The sequence below is a fragment of the Paramormyrops kingsleyae genome, chromosome 20 (genome assembly GCF_048594095.1).
Source record: "Paramormyrops kingsleyae isolate MSU_618 chromosome 20, PKINGS_0.4, whole genome shotgun sequence".
Classification (NCBI taxonomy): Eukaryota; Metazoa; Chordata; class Actinopteri; order Osteoglossiformes; family Mormyridae; genus Paramormyrops; species Paramormyrops kingsleyae.
The window spans coordinates 20,492,231-20,512,460 of record NC_132816.1 but is presented as its reverse complement, the minus strand read 5'-3'; the positions used below and the strand labels follow the sequence as shown (position 1 = coordinate 20,512,460).

Genomic DNA, 20,230 nt, shown 5'->3' with positions numbered 1-20,230 from the left:
AATTTTTTATTGACTTGGGGGAGCTTTAAGGGGGATAAACGATTTTTTATTTATTTACTGCGACTGTAATCAGTGAGGCGCTGAAGCGGAAGTGCCTGATCCTGGATCCTGCTTTGCGCTCCGGCCGTCGCCTCCGCCAGGGCGGCACACGCGGGGGAGGGAGCTGCGCGTGAGGGAGCACCAGGGGCGGAGGAGAAAACACGCACACATATACACAGGCAAAATGGGGGGCTCGGACTCCAAGCTCAACTTCAGGAAGGCGGTGATACAGCTGACGACGAAAACGCAGGTTGGTGTTTTTTACATTATGGTCTTTATAATAAAAGCATCCGCATGATGAGGGGTCGCGCGCCTGGTTACGCTGCGCTATGGCAAAGGGATAAAAATAGCAACGAAAACGCACCAGATGGTACGGCAACATCAGTGATGGGATGGAAACCGGGGGGATTTACATGTCTGGACTCCTACAGCAGCGTTATACGTATGGTGATTGGTGGTATTTTGTAACAAAGCCAGATTTAATAGGATTAAATTTCGTGGGAATTTTATAGGCAGTAATTGCTGTCGCTACGGTGTAACTGTAAGTGACCGATAACGGACCGTAATTTCCCTATTGTATAATAAATGCGCGTTTTTCCCACGTTACGGATCTTTATTTTCATTATAACGATCCCAGCCAGAGTTTCCTCAGCAAACCGAATTGCCATTTTCCGATATGAATCTCGCCAGGTAATAGTAGCACGACCGAAATGTTCGTAATTTTAACAGTCGATAAACCGAGATGTATCGTTTTATGGTTTACCGTCTTTTAAGTAATTTTCCGGCAATTAGTGAATGGTTTATACAAAGCGGTTATATAATTAAACTTAAGCGGTGAAGTCATTTTAAGGTGGCCCGCCGCATATAATAAGTAAATCGAGCTTCGGCTGTCGTGCTTTAAGTGGGATTCTTATCTTGCATATAAACATTGACCGAAGCGTTAATTTGTTAATGTATTTTACATTAATTGAATAGCGTTTGGTCAAAAACAGACGAGCTGTCGATGTTGGAAGGATGGATGGATGGATGGATGGATGACGTGGTTTTTAGGGATTATTCCCTCCAAATGCGGCAGGTGCCTTAAGGTGGACCGGCATCAATGCACGAGAGGCTCCGGATAATGTCTGAAGAGCTCGCCGTGAGCTATGAGGCGCTTCGTGTTGTTTAGCTATATAAAAAGAAGCAATATAATATAACTGTTGTGAGTGTCTGACTCTCGCGATCAGCTGTCAGGTTAAAAATCGTACATGGATGTTTTCTTTTGCTGCAAATATGCAGTTGAACCGTTAACTGATTAAGAGATTAAGTACCTAGATTTTTTTTGATAAGGGTATGATATCCCTGCCTTACAAGCGGGATCTGTTATACCAACGACGAAAAAGCTTTAATCAAAGTGCTCGAATTAGAATAAGGTCTAATGTGAATCACTTGATTACTTTCCCACAGCCTGTCGAGGCCACGGACGATGCTTTCTGGGACCAGTTCTGGGCTGATACGATCACCACTGTCCAGGATGTGTTTGCCCTGGTCCCTGCTGCAGAAATACGGGCAGTCCGTGAAGAGTCTCCCTCGAATTTGGCCACACTCTGCTACAAGGTACACCTGGTGGTGGGGGTTGAATTTTTTATGGGTGGGTGGATGGATGTATGTAGTGAATCAGGTGCTGTAGGAGTGGCAGTGTGGTGAAGTGCCCCCACCACGATGGGATCTGGGTGTGAGCCCTGAGGCGCAAGACTGCCCTCTGTTGGGCGGGTAGGTATAGAGTTCTCGGTTCCTCATGGGGTTCCTGCAAGGACGTGGGATGAAGTGGATGAATAGGGCCCCCCTGCCACCCCTCTGAAGCCTGAGGCTCACGCGGTGAAAGGGCACCCTAAGGAAGAGCCTGATGTATTATGCAAAACGCTTTCAGCTGCTGTGACTGACGTATGTTGGAGTCGTCCCCTGCCCTCTTCTAGGTGGTTGATTCACCCTTTGTGTCTGTTGTATTAACTCTGCCATTGATGGGTTTTTATTTATGTGTTTTTTTGTAAAAATGACATTCATTTTTTAGGAGGTTCCTGATAAATAATTTATTGGTACAAATGTCCTGGGGGGGGGGGGGGGGAGTCGCACAGCTGGCAGCAGTTGCGAAAAGGGCTGGCACATACCGCTTCCTGATTGGCCGGTCGGAAGGAAAACAAAGGGAATCTGGGGTGGGGGGTAAAAAGGAAGGATGAGCCACACCCTCTGGGGGGGGGGGGGTTTATTGGGTCTGGGTTTGCTCAGAGAAGGTTTTCTGAGACCCCAGTGAAGCTGGTGTTTGGCTGGCTGGGTCTGCGTGACCCGTGGGTCGGCTCACAGCGGCAGGCTGAGCCGCACTTGGTGCTGTTGCTCCTCGGTTACGGTCAGGCTGTCAGGAATGCAGGCTCTCTTTGCTCTGCTTAGCGTGACATTCGGGGTCAGAGGTCTGCTGTCTGGAGCAGATGGTCTATTGTGTTTTTTTCCCCCTGTCATTTTTAGACCCTTTACTGGGCAAAGTGCTTTTGTTTTGATGCTTGACTGTGGGATTTGCTATGAAAATGTGTCACTTCACAATAAGAATGATGTGTGTGTGGTGTGTGACTGCCAGCGTGCACAGCAAGCTTCCTGTTCGCTTGTACGAGTGTGTCACATGTTGCATGTCTGAAACGTGTGTCACTGAGCACCAATGCCATGTGTGCCCCCCCCCCCCCCCAGGCTGTGGAGAAGCTGGTCCAGGGGGCAGAGTCTGGCTGCCCCTCGGAGAAGGAGAAGCAGATCATCTTGAACTGTGCCCGGCTGCTCTCACGCATCCTACCCTACATCTTTGAGGACCCTGATTGGAGGGGGTTCTTCTGGTCCACGGTGCCTGGAGCTGGCCGGGACGGGGTAAGCGGGAGGGAGGCTGGCCTGATATCCGGCTGCTCCCATTGCCCCGTGTCTCCCCCGAAAGCACAGCCTGGCTGTGGAGCATTTTGTGTGGAGGTCACCAGTCCATCCGGGGGAACCTGGTCTGATTATTTCAAGGAAACAGTCGCTGGTTTATCACTGGTTGATGCTCGTTTAATCAGGAGATGGGTAGCAGATTGCAGGAAGTGTATAAGAGTTGTGAGAAGTTTCTAGATCAGCACACAAGGTTTATGGGATCATACTGAAGGTGCAGCTGAAGCAGCCTGTGATGTCTGGCTTTTCCTTATAAGACCTCGGACTCCCACCTGGAGCCTTTAAGGGCGGTGAAGTGTGTCGGCGTTATTTACACAGTGGACACTCCTACTCCAGTAAAACGCAAGTGGTGTGGTCACACATCAGAACTGACACACAGACAAAAAGCACTGTGATGCTTCAACAAACTGCTTTATTAGGAACAGTCACTTATAGTTTTGACAAGAATGTGTTTTTAAGACTCTTAAACATTTAAATTGGAGCTGCACGATATCACACTGCGATATAATCGCGGTTATATGGCACGTGTGTAATGATCACTAAGGGCTTTAGATGACGGGTGTAGGCGTCTGTCTGGATGCTTTCTTTTCGCTCCTCTACTTCCATTTACTTGGGTCCACAAAGCCCTGGTGATTATTCCACATGTTATCGCCATGTGATATTGTGCAGCCCTATTTTAAATGAAACATACTTCATTTGACAAGCCTACTGAATGAGCTGGGAGTTGACGCTCTGTGATGTCAGGAACTTACCCATAATTCCCGGTAGCTCCTATGCTTTCGGGAGCTTTGGTGTGTAACATGTTCCCATGGATGTGGGTGTGGAATTTTGCTCATGAATGTGTATCTAAAGAGGCTTGGTCAGAGATGCGTACTGTACAAGGATGTGGCTATCTTTAAATGTGAGGTGTGACAGCTGAGGGAGCAGCAGGCCACAAAAGCCAATAGCAGGCCGCCTGGTAATCACAGATTACCGTAGTCACGTTTGCTAACATCCTCCGTTACTATGATTTATTTATTTTTCCTCTCTTGTTTGTGTCGCTCTGGACGAGACTGAAATATCACCACGGGTGCAAATTAAAAAACAAAAAAACTGCCTCAGGTCGATTGGAATTCGTGCACATCCTTTGCGTTCGTGGGCTGGACAGCAGGAAGACGGCGGTGTGCTGCTCTGTGTGGGTGAGCGTCTTGGTTATTGGCTTAGCTGAATGTCTCGGCAAGTTAAAAGGCTTTGGTTTCTTAAACGGTGCGATGTGTTGCGTGAGAGACTGGCCCATCCTCTTAGTGGGGGACTTCTTGGGTTGCCAGTGTGTGCTGTGGCCTGCACACTCCCCGCGTTTAACTACAGAGGAGTGCCACTTTGCTGGGCCCTCCTATGTTTGGAGACGCTAACCAAACAGCGCTATCGCTTCAGGTGGGATCCGGCACCCAGGTCTTGATGTAGCAGCCCTACCCCCCACACCCAGTGCGGGGTTTTATTACCGTACCTGAGGAGCGTCTACTGTGACCCCCAGCCAGGACACAGGGGGGTCATTGTTCCGCTCTCACTGGCCATACTGGCCGAGGGCTTCGGGATTGTACGGCAGTAACAAGCGGCCCTTTTGTCCGGACACAATCGCCTTCTGTGAGTGCAGAGCGCTTCTGGAAAATGCTGCCTTCCTTTTCGGCATCCGCTATCCGCCAGGTACTCTGTCTGGGGGTCGGTACCACGGACACTGGCAATGCGGGTGGCTGGTGGCTTCCTGCTCCCCGCCACGCACCGCTGGGACGCCAGCTGTTTTGGCTGACGGCCATCCCAGCATGCATTGCATGTCAGCAGACATCCTGGATCAGTGTCCATAAGGTCGCTGCCTTCCCAGCCCCTGCTCTCCTGCAGAGGATGATGTGACTCTGCTTTTTTAGATAATATGGTCTGCTGAATAAATAAAATTATTTGCCATGTGACCGGGGGGGGTCACCTCTTTGGTGTCTGTCAGTGTGGATTAGAAGGGTAAGGGGAAGTGGGATGGGGGTGTGACTGTTTTTCAGATTTGGTCATTTCTGTATTGTTTAGCCCAGAAACTGCCCCCACCTTCAGTCGTGCTGTGTATTCCTGCTGCAGTGGCGTTCCTCTTTAAACATTTTATATCAGCCTTATTGAATGTGTAAGGAGATACACCCCCCCTCCCCCTCCAAAACATGTGCTTGGTACAGGCAGATGGTGATGCTGACGAGGACGGGGCCCGACCGCTCGCTGAGCTGCTGCTCCTGGCCGTCGCCGACCTACTGTTCTGCCCCGACTTCACGGTGCAGAGCCACAGGAGGGGGGCGCCGGTGAGTCATCGCCGGCGGATCTTAAGGGATATGCCGCTGTTCTGGTGTTTGGGTCTTGACCTAAAGCAGTGGAGAGGTCTGGCGATAGCAGGAATGCTGACAAAGGACAAGGAACTGCTTGAAGGCGTGTGTTTAAGTTCATGTAGAACATTAACTGGAAGTACTCACTGGGGTGGGGGCTGGAAAGGCTGTCTTTGATTGGTCAAACTCAGTTATGGGCTTCTAGTGTTCCATTGGTTGTAAAGGCTAGGTCCCTCCTGTCTAGGTCCCTCCTGTCTAGGTCCCTCCTACTCAAGCTGTCCAGCACACCTGAGGTATAATAAACATTAATAATGGACTTGAGTTAATTATGTAGCTGAGGTGAGTCGCTGATGGGATGCAGTAATTATGTGGACTGGGGGAGGTCCCTGAAGGGGGGGGGGGGGACTGAGAAGTAGATGAATGAGCTTGGAGATCTTCATCATCATCATCATCATACGATGCGAATCTCAAAAGCAGGGATGCCAGAGCAGGTGTCACTGTCCCCACGGTCATGGTGACAGTCAGCGTCTGTGCCCAGTCCCGGGGGGGGGGGAGGGCTCCAATGATCCTGCGATTATCAGGATCGCTGTAACAGGAGGCGATGTCTTTGACCGCTGAGCGAGCCTGCAGAGACGAAAGGGCGCCGGGTAGTCTGTCTGCCTGCCTGTCTGCCTGCCTGTCTGCCTGCCTGTCTGTCTGCCTGCCTGCCTGTCTGCCTGCCTGTCTGCCTGCCTGTCTGCCTGCCTGTCTGTCTGCCTGCCTGTCTGTCTGCCTGCCTGTCTGTCTGCCTGTCTGTCTGCCTGCCTGCCTGTCTGTCTGTCTGTCTGTCTGCCTGCCTGCCTGTCTGTCTGTCTCTACAAAAAGATGAAAATAATGAAATATTCACTAGCTGTTTGTTACGGCAGTTTTTGTAAAAACCTCCCCTCATAAATGGGAAAGGAACCTGATAGACATTATTTCTGACATGCCCCCACACACACACACACACTCTAATAATAACATAAGATAAAGCCCCATCCATATGACTGATAGCAGCTCTGGGTTTGTCCTACGTTTGGGGTGTGGGCCAAAGTTAGCCAAGGTCCCGGTGGGGGGGGCGGGGGGGTGGTTATTTGTTCCTCCTCATTGGGGGTGATGGAGGATGTTCCCCAGAGCCCTGGCAGCGCTGAGGTGATGGCACTTTGGCTGCCTCCTCCCCCAACCACACACCTCTCCCTTATTAGGGCGCCATGAGACGTGTACTTGCCGTTAAGAACTCCCCAAACGGTCCCTCCGTGTGACTCGATCCCTGGCGCGGCTTCAGCGTGCTCTAAGCGCCAGGTGACGCACACGGGTGTCGGTGACATGGTCACATGGTCTCTCCCTCCTGCAGGACACTGCAGAGGACATCCAGACCCTGGACAGCTGTGAGTACATCTGGGAGGCGGGGGTGGGCTTCGCCCAGTCACCCCCCCTCAACTACATCCACGACCTCAACAGGTGAGCTCACAGCATGGACTGGAGGGGTTCTGAACACAGGTCTGGGCCCATTAAAGCCTCAGGGTTCTGACACCCTTAGTGGCGTGTGGCTCACCGGGGTGATCCAAAGGTCATTGGTTCAAATCCTGTATTCGAAGAGTCATCATATTGTAGTTGAGCCCCTTGAGCAAAGGCCCTTAACGCCCCAAAAATGGCTGACTCTGCTCTCGGACCCCAAACTTCACTCTCAGCTGTCTGTGTCTCAAAGGGGACATGGATGGCATATGTGAAAACAAGAATTCCTATGTACCTATACTAGTACTAAGAGGTGGATAGTTCAGGTCCAGAAAGTCTAGTCCCAGATTTTGTTTGTCATACTCAGCTGGCTGGTTAACATAAAATCTTGGTCTGGATTTGTGATTTTTAGACCTGAACTTTACATTTCTGCTCATACTTATATAAATGGCAAGTACAACATTTTGAAAGTTAATTGCTGATCACTAACTGCTAGCTGTCGGCCGGATCGCTAACCGCTAGCTGCCAGCCGGGGATCGCTAACTGCTAGCTGTCGGCCGGATCGCTAACTGCTAACTTGTTTCGTCTGCTCCTTCCTACCCTCGTTCAGGACAGAGCTGTTGAAGTTGCTGCTCACCTGCTTCTCTGAGGCCATGTATCTCCCTCCATCTTCTGAAAACAACATCCTCAACCCCTGGGTGACCTTCTTTTGCTCCACGGACAACAGGTGAGAAGCTAACGCGGGTGCGTGCACCCATGTATGCACTCACGCAGAGCGCAGCACTAACGCCTCCTTGCTGCCCCCCCCCTGGCCAGGCATGCCCTGCCCCTCTTCACCTCCCTCCTCAACGTGGTGTGTGCCTACGACCCCGTGGGCTATGGCATCCCCTACAACCACCTGCTCTTCTCTGACTACCGTGAGCAGCTGGTGGAGCACGCCGTGCAGATCCTCATCGTGACCCTGGAGCATGAGGGTGGGGCAGCCCCAGGCCACAGTCAGCCCCTGGACTCCACGGGCTCGCCAGCTAGCCTGGACGACCAGGACGTACGAGCCCTTCCCCTTAGCATTGTGCTTTGCTGGCGCTGTTGCCATGGTGATGCATATCTCACACAGCCTTCTCTTGTATGCAGTTTGTGGGTCCAGACAACCTGTTTGTGAACTACCTGTCCAGGATCCACAGGGAGGAGGTGAGACCCAATCCTCATGTAGAGCAAATCAGTCTGAGATTCTTTGACCTGTTTCTCTCTTATTATCCCAGTGACTCTGTGTCAGTAAGCTGTGTTTTCCTGTGCCGCCCCTGCCCCCCACCACAGGATTTTGGCTTCATCCTGAAGGGTCTAGCCCGCCTGCTGACCAACCCACTGATTCAGACCTACCTGCCCAACTCCACCAAGAAGATCCAGTTCCACCAGGAGCTCCTGGTGCTCTTTTGGAAGCTGTGTGACTTCAACAAGGTGCAAGGCTGAGAGCCCTGGAGATGTTCCTCACTGTGGAGGAACCCAGGAGCTCTGAGATTCCTGATATGTGGTTCATAGCCTGCTGGATAGTCCTCTAGACCAAAGGCGTCTCTCTCCCCGGCATTGGTCTAGATTCATTTCCTTGTGTGTCCCACCATCCCAGTAATTTCACAGCTGGTGTAACCCCACCCCTGCCAATATCATTGAGTGGTTTCTGAAACCAAAAAAGGTTCCTTAACCACTGTAGAGCTCGCCACCCCCCCCCCCCCCCACCCCCACCCCCCCTTGGAGCTTTGAGCATCATTTAAATGGGGACTAAAGGTTGTGAATTCACACAAAGGCACAATTCCTTTGGTGGGCAGTCTTATCCGCACAGGGCCGGTGTGTATGCAGGTGTTTGGGATAACCTGTAGGTCAGCTGTTCAAACCCAGGTGTGAGGACTCTTCAGCCAATCAATCCTCTAATTAATAACCTAATTAGAGAGTTGCAGCAAAAACCCTCACAAAACAATGGCCCTTTCTGGATAAGATTGCCTGCCCCTGCCTTAGAATTGTCAATTCTCACGGCATGTTTAGGGGGTGTTGTCGGGGTGTAATGGCAGTGTTTTAATGCTCTGCTGGCCTACTATCAATAAATGTCTGTCTTTCCCTAAATTCCTTGTCCCGATGGGTTATGCAGGGGCTGTATTTTTTCCTGTAGATCTTAGGTACGTCCAGGACTACAGTCTCCTGAATCCCATGTGACCTGCTCTGTCTCGCTGGTGTCTTGCAGAAATTCCTCTTCTTCGTCCTGAAGAGTAGTGATGTGCTGGACGTCCTGGTACCCATCCTGTACTACCTGAATGATGCCCGAGCTGACCAGTGTGAGTGTGTGTGATGGCCCACAGGAAGTGACACGCATGCCCGGTGTGTGCGTGTTGCCCTGATGTGTGTGCGTGACTCCGCAGCACGCGTGGGCCTGATGCACATCGGCGTCTTCATCCTGCTGCTGCTGAGCGGTGAGAGGAACTTCGGCGTGCGGCTCAACAAGCCGTACGCGGTGCGCGTGCCCATGGACATCCCCGTCTTCACCGGCACCCATGCCGATCTTCTCATCGTGGTGCGTGCTCACCTTCGTAAGCACTCTTCATCTGAGCTACTGCTCCCTCTCCGTCCCAGTTCTGACCCATAGATGTCGGTACTCGGCACAGGTTTTCCACAAAATCATCACAAGCGGACACCAGCGCCTGCAGCCGCTCTTTGATTGCCTGCTCACCATTGTTGTGAACGGTGAGTGACACCTGGTGGTCGGATGTGTGAACTGCTCCTTATCTGACTGAACACCAGGTAAATGACATTTAACCCCTCGTCCACAGTCTCCCCCTACTTGAAGAGTCTGTCCATGGTGGCTTCCAACAAGCTCCTGCACCTTCTAGAGGCCTTCTCCACGCCCTGGTTTCTGTTCTCTGTCTCGCAGAACCATCACCTGGTCTTCTTCCTGCTGGAGGTCTTCAACAACATCATTCAGTACCAGTTTGATGGTAAGAACAGAGTGATGGTGGATGGGGTACCAGTGTGAATTCCAGTGTGTGTGTGACCACAGTCTCAATTAGTCCACATGCATCTTCCCATGCCTTCACCTACAGCAGGGCTCTTCAAATCTGGACCTCGATTCTAAATCCAGGCCGTGTTTTCAGTTCTCCCAGGTAGTTAAATATTTACTGATTCTGATTGGCCAAAGGCTTCACACCTGACTCACAGGCAAAGGAAAGTTTGGAAAATCAGCAGTGCTTGGACCTTGAGGGCTGTGATTTGAATAGCCCTGACCTGCAGTTTATTTGCTCTAAGATCTTAGCCTTCGTGTTTCCATTGATTATGCAGCTATTGCTTTTTTCCCCACCAAAGTTTCTGCTGCTAACCTCATGCAGTGCAGGGTTCCCCAGTCCCGGTCCTGAAGGGCCGGTCTGCAACACAGTTTGCAGGTTTCCCTGCTCAGACATACGTTACTCACCAGCTAATTACCAGGTTTAGTAAGTGTGTCTGAGCAGGGAAATCTGCAAACTGTGCTACAGACTGACCCTCCAGGACCGGAACTGGGGAACACTGATGAAGGGAAATCTTCTCATTTTAACAAATACTGTTTTTTCTAGTTGACACACTGTGTCCTGCCTGTTGCAGTAAAGCCGTCTGCTTAACAAAGCACAGGAGGCATTAATATGTAGCCCTCCACCCTCTTAACTGATGGCTAAACCTGTGGTCCTGCTTGATGTGCCATGCTGACCTGACCTTTCTCTCTCCATCACCCCTCCCCCAACACCCCCAGGCAACTGTAACCTGGTGTACGCCATCATCCGCAAGCGGTCCGTCTTCCACCAGCTGGCCAACCTGCCGTCAGACTCCGCCTCCATCCAGAAGGCTCTGCAGCGCAAGAAGCGTTCGCCTGAGGGCATCTCGCGCACCAACTCGCAGGAGACCGTGTCCATGGAGGGCTCGCGACCCGCGGCCCCCGCTGAGCCCGGCACGGTGAAGACCAGCCTGGCTGCCACCCCAGGTACCGAGGCGCTGCCCACAAACCCTGCCTGCATGCCCTGACACCGATTTCTGTCATGGAATGTAAACACACGTCTCATCACTAACTGGTCCCACAGTTAGCGGGACAGACCCAGCTTTCTCTGGTCAGATGGCAGCTCTCAGGCATCCTTTATAATTTATAATGAACTTTTCTATCTAATACAAACAATTATAACAAAAATTTTCCCAACCTTGGGTTTTGTTTCTAGACCTTTTGGGGCAGCCGTGTTGATAAACCTGCCATATTATAAATTCATTGAACTGAACAGTTTTCCATTGGGTAATGTTGTGTATCAACTAACTGCCCTGTGATCACCACCTACTGGGCGGTGTGAATGTAGACTACTTTGACCAAGGAGAAGTGAGGTCCTGTTCTGTACCAGGAAGGTTTACTGGTTCTTCAAATCCCAGCTGATATGCTTATTTGCTCATAACTGGGTCTATCTGTAACATTATGATGAGGAATTTAAGATAAATGGTGGTTATCCTGATATCAGTGATTGACAAAATGATGCTTCATGAACCATTTGCTATATTTTCTGACTCCACTAGATGGTGCTCTCTATTAAAAAATGCACAAAGCATGGTCCCAAAGCAAAGCCAGAGCCAGAATGGGGTTGGAAAATACAGCAAATGGTTGATGAGGCATCGTTGTGTCCATCGATACCTGATATGCTCTGATATTGACTCGCCACCCACAGGCATCGACAAGCTAACTGAGAAGTCGCAGGTGTCCGAGGATGGCACCATGGTCTCTGTACAGCACACCCCGTCGGACCACAGTGACACTGAATCCAACTCGGGAAGGGATAACGAGGTAGCAGCCCCCTTTATTCTGGGGGGGGGAGGGATTTTTCAGGTCCCCACAAAGATCTGTGAATGCAATCAAAAAAGTAAAAATGCCAAAAGTCTTCTATTTCGTTTAGTTACTTATGGTTAAGGTTAGGACTGGGTAGGGGTTACGGTCGTTATGTTGGGATTAGAGCTTTCCCCATAGAAATTAGAGTCCCCACAAAGATATAGTTACAAACCTGTGTGTGTATGTGTTTGCGAGCAAATCTTCACCAGTCCCCTCCCTCCTCCCAGGACGTGTTTTACACAGAGGCCGAAACGGCCCGGAGGCGTCTGTCCAGTGTGTCCTCGGTCTCGAGCTGGACCCCCACCCCAGAATGGGTGAGTCCACCTCTCCCCACCTCGAAACTGCCAATCACCCACCAACTCGGCAGCCTAAACCTCCCACATGTCCTACAATGAATGACCTGTAGCTTACAGCTACTCGCTCCCGGAGAGAGAAGCATGTAGGAATGCAGGAAACCCAACTCAGCTCTTCCTTTGGCCAAAATAAAGTGCTGGCACCTTCTCTTCCTCCTGACCTTACATGACCTGTTTAGCTGAAATAGGATTCACATCCAGAACGTCCAGATTCAAACTTCCCTAAAGGAACTGACATGCCATTCTGGGCAAACACTTGCACACCTCCATAGTGATCGTCTCCTGTAAGGAGGACAGAGCCTGGAGACCATGGAGCACAGAGTGAGCTGCTCTCTCCTCTGACAGGTGCTCTCCTGGAAGACCAAGCTCCCACTGCAGACAATCATGCGCCTGCTCCAGGTCCTGGTGCCCCAAGTGGAGAAGATCTGCATTGACAAGTGAGATGCTACCAGTCTTCTGCTAGAGACCATGTTTGGCTTTTGCTCCTGCTGCCCAGAGATTGAGTGGGAGGGGAGAACGTTGGTAAGAACATGAGCCCAACTTGATCCTCCTGCAGGGGCCTGACAGACGAGTCGGAGATCCTGAAGTTCCTGCAGCATGGCACCCTTGTGGGGCTCCTGCCCGTCCCCCACCCCATCCTGATCCGAAAGTACCAGGCCAACGCTGGTACTGCCATGTGGTTCCGCACCTACATGTGGGGTGTGATCTACCTGCGGTGAGTCTAGCTGCGGGCGGAATGAGTCCGCTGGCTTTTAGATGATCAGAGACGGTTACTGGTTGTCAAGCCCAACTGACCCTTAATGGATTTCAGATATGGAAATCACTTTGACTGATTCATAGTTTAATCCAGAAGTTTAGCAGGGTGATGCCATCCTTATGTGTCATTATTTTTCTTGGTGTTTATGCTGTTCTGAAAGGCTTCTGCTCTCTTCCCTTGTTACAGCAATGTGGATCCCCCGATCTGGTATGACACGGATGTCCGACTCTTTGAGATCCAGAGAGTGTAGGCTTGGTGATGAGAAGAGAAGAGGAGATGCCAGGACAGTGGGTGTTTTTTTTTTTTTTTTTTTTTTTGCCCTCCCAGCTCTAACCCCCACCCCCCCACCCCACCCCCATGACCACCAACAGTCGGCATTTGCTTTGCCCACAAAGCCCACGTCCAATACTTCTCCCTGTCCTGCCCTATCTGAGGAAGAAGAGGGAGGAGAAAGAACTGAAGGCTTGAGGCTACGCTGTGTTTTTGTCTGTTTTTCCAATTTAATTTAGCGTTCCTGCTCCCAGCATCTATAACTTCATTAAACCTCCACAGTAAACAGACCCAGAGGTGGCTGCCCCCTCTGTTTCCAAGACAACCAGGCAATGAATATCACATGATCTTGTGCAAGGTGACTGTGAGTGCAGGTTTCTGAAGGACACCTGGCTGCCAGGTGTTCTGTGAGCTGGCGTTTGCCGCCTGGTAAATCAGATATTCCCACGGTAAAGCTTTTCCATTTGGGGAGGGGGGGGGGGTCTTCTGTTTCTCTTTTTTTTTTTTTTTAAATATAAATAATAATTTTTGCCAGTCTGTCTGCACAGCCTGTGGGAATCGCCCTCCCCCACTCCAGGGCGCTAGTTACATGGCATTGCTGAAATACCCTGTCAAACCAGATGCATGCGGTTTTCTTGTATAACCAAAAATGGTCACTTACCACCAATTTGGGGGTTAAATATCCTGACAGGTAATGAAAAACACCCCGGCTGCCGCATTTATCGGTGTTTCTTCCCTCTTTCATTTTCCTGTGACTTTGGCTTTTCTTTTTTATCCCGCTAAATAAAACAAGTCTGTTTATGGACGACAAAAGGTACCAAGACGGAAGGAAGTCGTGTGAAAGCTGGGCTTTCTCACGACGGATCCTGTGGATGCTGTTTGAAGGGCATCCAGTATTACTACAGGGTCCAATGGAAGTGAGTTTCTTTGGCTGGGAAGTGAAGGCACGTGACTGTCCCAGTCGGGGATGGGTGGGGGCGTCTGTCATCGGAGGGGAGTGGGGGGTGTCTCCCCTGATGTCAGACCAGTGTGTTGCTTTGTGATGTTATAATGGCAGTATATCAGTGTGGCTCATACAGTCTAATATATATGTATGTATACGGAATGAGATATAATTTGTGTTTTCTGTTTGAATGAGTATTTTTCTGTCTGAAAGATATGTAGAGTATATTATAAAATAAACCGTTTATAAATGAATTGCGGAACACTCTTGCAAGGGTGGGGGGCTTTTTAACTAAGAAGTAGAGCTGCACATTAAGCATCGTTTTATTAACAAGAGAACAGCTGATCATAACAAAGGCTGATTAATCTGTGCAGTGAATTTTCTGACTGACAGGAGGAGGGTTAGGGTCACAGAACAAGACCTGTGATTCCAAAGAAAGTCACTTTCATACTGATGTAAAATTGGCCGATAAAATTGCTCCAGTTCCGGCTTCTCTGAAGCGAAACTCGCACAACCATTATTAAATACCTTGGCCACTATCATTATGTTCTTCAGTATCAGAACTCACTTCATTGGTCAGGCACCAACATGTCCTTGGGATCTTTCATGGCAGTATTCATGCATGCATTCAAAGGAAATACAGAACATAAGTAAAATTAGCCAGTTAGCTAATTAGCCAATTTGAGTGCAAGAACGTGGACATCTACACAGAAGACTTACGCCGGGGTTCCACCGTAGGGCTCCTGCCTCTCACACATGCTGGGATTCATACCAGCTCGGATCCAAATTATTCATGCGTGGTTAAGCCTAGTGATGGACGAAGTGACCATGAATTTGCTGTATTGTTTTTGACCCTACTAGATGGTGACTGTGGGCTGCTTGTCGATGCCTGTGGGTGGCGAGTGAATATCAGACCATATCTGGTAGCGTTGGACACAACGATGCCTCACGAACCATTTGCTGTATTTTCCAACCCCACTATGGCTCTGGCTTTGGGCCCATGCTTTGTGCCCTTTTTTGAACAGATAGCACCATCTAGTGGGGTCAAGAAATATAGCAAATGGTTCAGGAAGCGTCATTTTGTCCATCAGTATCTGAACCCCTGACTGACGTTTGGTCTCTGGTGTCCAGGGTCAGTTCAGTCTATCTCCTATAAAAGGGCCCAGTACCAATGCGATGCTAAACACAATTATAACTGTTTCATTAACAATTGGATTACATAATACTAAGTCCTGAACTAAATGTGTATATGTTCAACTTAGTGATTTTTTTTCCCTAATTAACAGTGGGTATCAAATGCAACATTTGTATAACTGCAAATGTTTTGTTTCGACTTATTTGATTCCCTTAAGAAAAAGTTTTATTTCTTCTTCCCCGTGAATCTTAGGCTGGATAGCAAGGCTTCATCCTACAGATCCAAAAGATTCACATCCTCCAGTGCAGTAGTATGGCCTCTATCGCCTCCTGCTGTTCAGGCTGAAATCAGCAGCCCCATCAGTGCCCTTACAGAGTGCATTCTGTAGAAGACCACCAGTGGCTGGGCCAGGTTGACAAATATAAACCAGGCCTGGAACCCATAGTACTGCTTCCCCAGTCCGTTTTCAAATTGGGGATGAGCGCCGAAGGCTGGGATCACCCACAACTGCAGCGAGAGGTGGAGATATGGAGCAGGGAGAGGGATGGAAAAGGAGAAAGGGTCACCTCGTCATGTAGGGCATCCAGATTTCAATGCAAGTCTGTCTTATACATGCACTAGGCGAAACTCAACACCAACTGATAGCACATCTGCGCATCAGCGGTGGAAACACAGAATGAATGTGACAATGGCGCCACCTAGTGTCCTGAAAGCAAATGTTTCAATAAGCACATAGCCATGTTTGTTCAGATTAGGAAGTGGTTTGAGCTTGTGTTCTGTCTAAATACCCTACAATTTCAATTGGCCCAACCTGACTGCAGCTCATCGGAGGACGAACATTCCCATGGAAATTGTTCAGGAATGTATATAGACAATTTGGTATTTATTTATGCATTTCTATCTTCTACTTATTCCATCATCCCTTGTCCCACGGAGTCACTCACCATGACATTGCCCAAGATGAGGAATGCACAAATCTCTTGAATCGCTCTCTTGGTGCACTTGTTCGTCTTGTTCACTTTCACACCTGCAGGTGGTGCTGTAGGCTCATTTCTAGACACATTGTCTCCTTCAGGTTCATTCGCCACTGGGGTCTCAGTCGCCGCCTTTTTCTGTTTTTGGATCAGATGATTACTGGGGCTATAAGTGGATGCTTTCTATCCACTGAGTAACAATTCAGTCAAAGCAAACGCGACAAGGTTTGAAAATATCTGAGAATTGCTCCAAAAAGTGAAAGTTTTCACGTCTGCTCTGAAGAGTTGTTTCTATATCACACTGCAATATAATCGCATGTGCAATAATCACCAGGGCTTCAGATGACAGGCGTAAACATTTGTCCGGACGCCGGCATTTCAGTGAGCATTTACTTAGCCGCCCTGAAGCATACTGTGACGTCCAAACGATAGTGAACTGTATAAATTTGGCGTATCTTTATGTTTAATAAATTCAGTTAGCGGAGCCACATACTACTGTTTCAGTAAATCATGGAAGTGATAAGCACTGAAGTGATGGTGAAGAACGGGACAGATCAGCAGCCAGAACATCTTTTAAAGGAGGAGATATCGCAGATAAACAAGGTAAGAAAAGGCATCAGAGGTGTGGCGATGCTTTTTGCAGTTTAAAGTCTGACAAGTTTATTAAACATGCTCTCATTAATATTTTAGGCATACTGCTAATCTGCTTACTAAAGTAAATCTCCATATAGTTCCGGCGTCTGGACAAATATTTACGGCCGTCGTTTACAGTCCTGGTGATAATTGTGCACATGCCATATAATCACAATGTGATATTGTGCCTACTTATAATTGTAAAATAGTTGTATGCACCGATAATTTCACTTTGTTTCAGACAGGGGGCGCTGGCAGTGAAGCTTGCCTAGGGTGTCACATGACCTTTGAATGGTAGTACACTCACACAACACTGCATTACTCTAATCCACCTCAAGTGTAAATCCCCTGTAATCCATGAGTATAATCAAAGGTACTGGCCTTGAAAATGACGCCGGCCAGCCTTCCCTTTGTCCTGGTGCAGTTTAGACTCGGGTGACGGTGGAGCCCCTCAATGATGAAGATGTTCTGCAGGAGCAGCTCCAGCAGGCTGAAGAGGTTGTACGAAAGGTCTAGGCTCCCCAGATGGTCTCTGGACCCAATGGCCATGGCGGCCACCAGGGAGAAGTAGGAGAGCGCCAGCTGGCCCACGGCCGCCGCCACAAGCAGGCGAACGTCCAGGCTTCTGGTGGGGTTGTGGCTGGTTTCATGCAGCCTAATCTCCACGCGGTACGTGATCATGCCAGCCAGTGAGAACAGCGACATGGCGGGAATCAAGGCCAGGTGGTAGCCGTAGAAGACGAGGAAGGCGTCTTCGCGGCGAGCGTCACTCACCCACACCTGGTACAGGATGAAGGAGACGGCTCCCATCGCGAGGACCAGGAGGCCGGCCAGTGGGCCCAGCAGGATGCCTTCCTTCCGGATGATGCGCATCACGTCATGGTGTTTGTGGTGCTCGTGTGGGGCTTTGCCCACACGCCGGCCCACATTCTTCCACATCACATAGATCATGCAACCCGCCATCAGGTAGAACTCGATGTTGAAGGGGTATAGGATCTCGAAGCCCTTGCGGAACACCAGGCACGGCGTGTGGTCGGTGCACTGACATTCGGGGGATTCGTCGGGATCTGAAAGCAGACACAGACCGTGCTGTAATTCAGGAAGTTCCAGAAAGAAACCTGACACTAGTAGTTTGCAAGTTTAAATCTGAGCAAGGTGCCTAGCTTGCTAAATATTGAACTGAATAAGTGAATTTAATGTAAAAGTCACGAGCCAAGTATGTTGTTTCAAATACAGTTAATAATGGATGCTTGCTGTCAACAGAAACTGTTTCACTAAGCAGGTAACCTTTGTTAAACCTGTATGAAATGTATAGTCCTGTTTTTGTAAAACCTGCTATCAGGCAAAGTCACAACTAAGAAAATATATGTCTGTGTATAGCAGTGATTTTTCAAAGAGCAGGTTATTTGCCAAAATCTGCATCTGAGATGATGTCCTGGCATTGCGTAGTGGACATGCAGTAACAATGACCTGCTGAGCAGTTAGACCTGGCTGTGGTTCTGCCATTAGACCCCATACCATACTCCAGACCTGCAGTGCTGTTGTCAACCAGGGAGCCATTGGCAATGACCTGGTTCTGCTTCTCCAGCTCGATCTCCATGTGCACAGTGTCCTCAGTCACCGCATTCAGCCACAGCAGGATGTTAGCAGAGAGCAATAGCATCAGACCGGACCTGCGAGACCCACACATGTGTCACACTGCGAGGAGAGATAAGCAGCTAAATAATTACTGTAGTTTACGGGAACATTGTGGACCTGGTCAGAATCTTATGCTTGTGGATGCAGTCCTTTGAGTGAGCCCACAGGAAATATGTCTGCACAGAGGGAAACATCATCAGGACAGTGACAAAGCTAATGCTAAACAGCTTGCACACAATTTCTACAAAGTCATATGACCACAGCATTCATGTCATGTGATCGACCAAACCACATCATCAGCACTGATACACTTAATGAACATTAAAAAATGCACATCGCCATACAGAAATGGTGGCAGCTATTAACTTCTGCACATTATCTGCATATATTTTCACATACTGTATAAAGCATTTAGTTATTTTGACTATTTTGTCATGTCTAATGGGGATACAGAAAATGTAATATTACAATGAAATATGATTGTTAAAATAATTATTTATTTTTAGATCAATGCAAAAATGCAGAAGTTTTTCCTGCATCCTGACCTTATGCACGTGTTGCACATCCCAGAGAGGTTAAGTTCCTGCTGACGACAGCAGGCAGGCCCCAGCAGGTGGCCAGACGGATCCTGACGTTGGTTCGGGGCTGACATGTCTACTTAGTGCCAAGCAGGTTGGGCTGACGCCATCCTACCTGCAGTGCCAGGAAGGGCGCCTCAGCAAAGGGAACCAGGACCTCGGCCAGCGGCTTGCAGTCCCACATCATGATGAAATAACCCATCCTGAAGATGTGCAGGAAGAGGCTGAAGGCCGAGAAGATCGCCAGGACCACTGGGGGGCGGGGTCAGCCGGGGATATACGTTTACGTTTTTTTTTTTATATATATATATATATATATATACATATATATATATATATATATATACATACACACACATACATACATACATACATACATACACATATATATATATATATATATATATATATCCTTTATATCTTTATTTATCATATATATTTTTTTTTTTTCGTTGTTACTGGAGTGCCACATCGATTTTCATTGCGCACTGAACGATGACGATAAAAATATTCTACTCTATTCTGTCCTAAACAGAAGCCTTTTAATCAGCTTGCACGTGTGTAACACAATGACTGCACAAACACTTCAGCTTTCTCTGAGTCATTTACCAGTGACTTTGTTTTACAGGCGTGTGAGGAAGGTGGAGATTTGCTGTTGGACTTCAGCTCTGTAGGAGGCTGCAGGGTATTTGGCTGAGACTCCGCTGTGAGGCTGATTAGAGGAAAGGGCGTCACTGAGGTTTAAAACGCCCCGGCTTACCTGTGATGGTGATACCCCCTGCGTGGTGGTCGGTATGGGGAGTGCGGCCGGGTCGCTTGCGTGACCACAGCAGGTACCAGAGCATCCAGACCACACTGAGCAGCAGCAGAAGCAGGATGAACACCTGGCGTCCCTGTTGTAGCTGCCCATTGGCATAGAAGGCGTTAGCCGCCATAAGGGCAGCGCCGAGCATAATCACATTCAGTCCTAGCAGACCAGAGAACAGGCGCCGGCCTCCTGGAACCCACTCCGGCTCTGGGTCCATTTCTGGGTCAGGATCAGACCCTGTGACCATCTCCACATCACATTGCACATCTACACCAGGGCTCATAACCTCGTCCATCTTCCAGTCTATTTCTCTCCTCGTATTGCTCTCTTCGTCTTTTCACTCACACCATCCAGCTTTCCTCTCTCTCCTTCTTCTCCCTTCTTCACTTTGATCTCCTTCCCTCTCGCAGCCCCCTGTGTGGCTGTCCTCTTCTGCTTCTCCCCCCTCGGGAACTGGGCACGCGAGTTCTGACACTTGAGCTTGGCAAT

At 49.1% G+C, this 20,230-nt stretch overlaps 2 protein-coding genes across 3 annotated transcripts; one reads left to right on the top strand and one right to left on the bottom strand.

Annotated features, from left to right (window-relative positions):
• The first annotated feature begins 67 nt into the window (after nt 1-67).
• On the top strand, nt 68-13,106 carry LOC111848488 (protein HID1). Of its 2 annotated transcripts, none has more exons than XM_023820552.2 (19): nt 68-289; nt 1,486-1,635; nt 2,755-2,925; nt 5,172-5,291; nt 6,685-6,791; nt 7,396-7,512; nt 7,602-7,830; nt 7,917-7,973; nt 8,100-8,240; nt 9,016-9,106; nt 9,191-9,342; nt 9,434-9,512; nt 9,599-9,763; nt 10,546-10,773; nt 11,495-11,610; nt 11,880-11,966; nt 12,351-12,442; nt 12,562-12,720; nt 12,949-13,106. In XM_023820552.2, the coding sequence occupies exons 1-19, from the start codon at nt 224-226 to the stop codon at nt 13,010-13,012; spliced, it is 2,391 nt and encodes a 796-aa protein (XP_023676320.1). In that variant the 5' UTR covers nt 68-223; the 3' UTR covers nt 13,013-13,106. The 2 variants fall into 2 exon arrangements, with proteins under 2 accessions (XP_023676320.1, XP_023676323.1); XM_023820555.2 differs by lacking the exon at nt 68-289 and adding an exon at nt 321-409.
• A 3,944-nt stretch (nt 13,107-17,050) lies between these two features.
• On the bottom strand, nt 17,051-20,230 carry LOC111848489 (proton channel OTOP2-like). Its single transcript, XM_023820556.2, has 5 exons — nt 19,694-20,230; nt 19,049-19,185; nt 18,473-18,531; nt 18,236-18,390; nt 17,051-17,784 (listed from the first exon to the last, which is right to left on the bottom strand). Exons 1-5 carry the CDS (start codon nt 20,034-20,036, stop codon nt 17,051-17,053), a joined length of 1,428 nt encoding a protein of 475 aa, XP_023676324.2. The 5' UTR covers nt 20,037-20,230.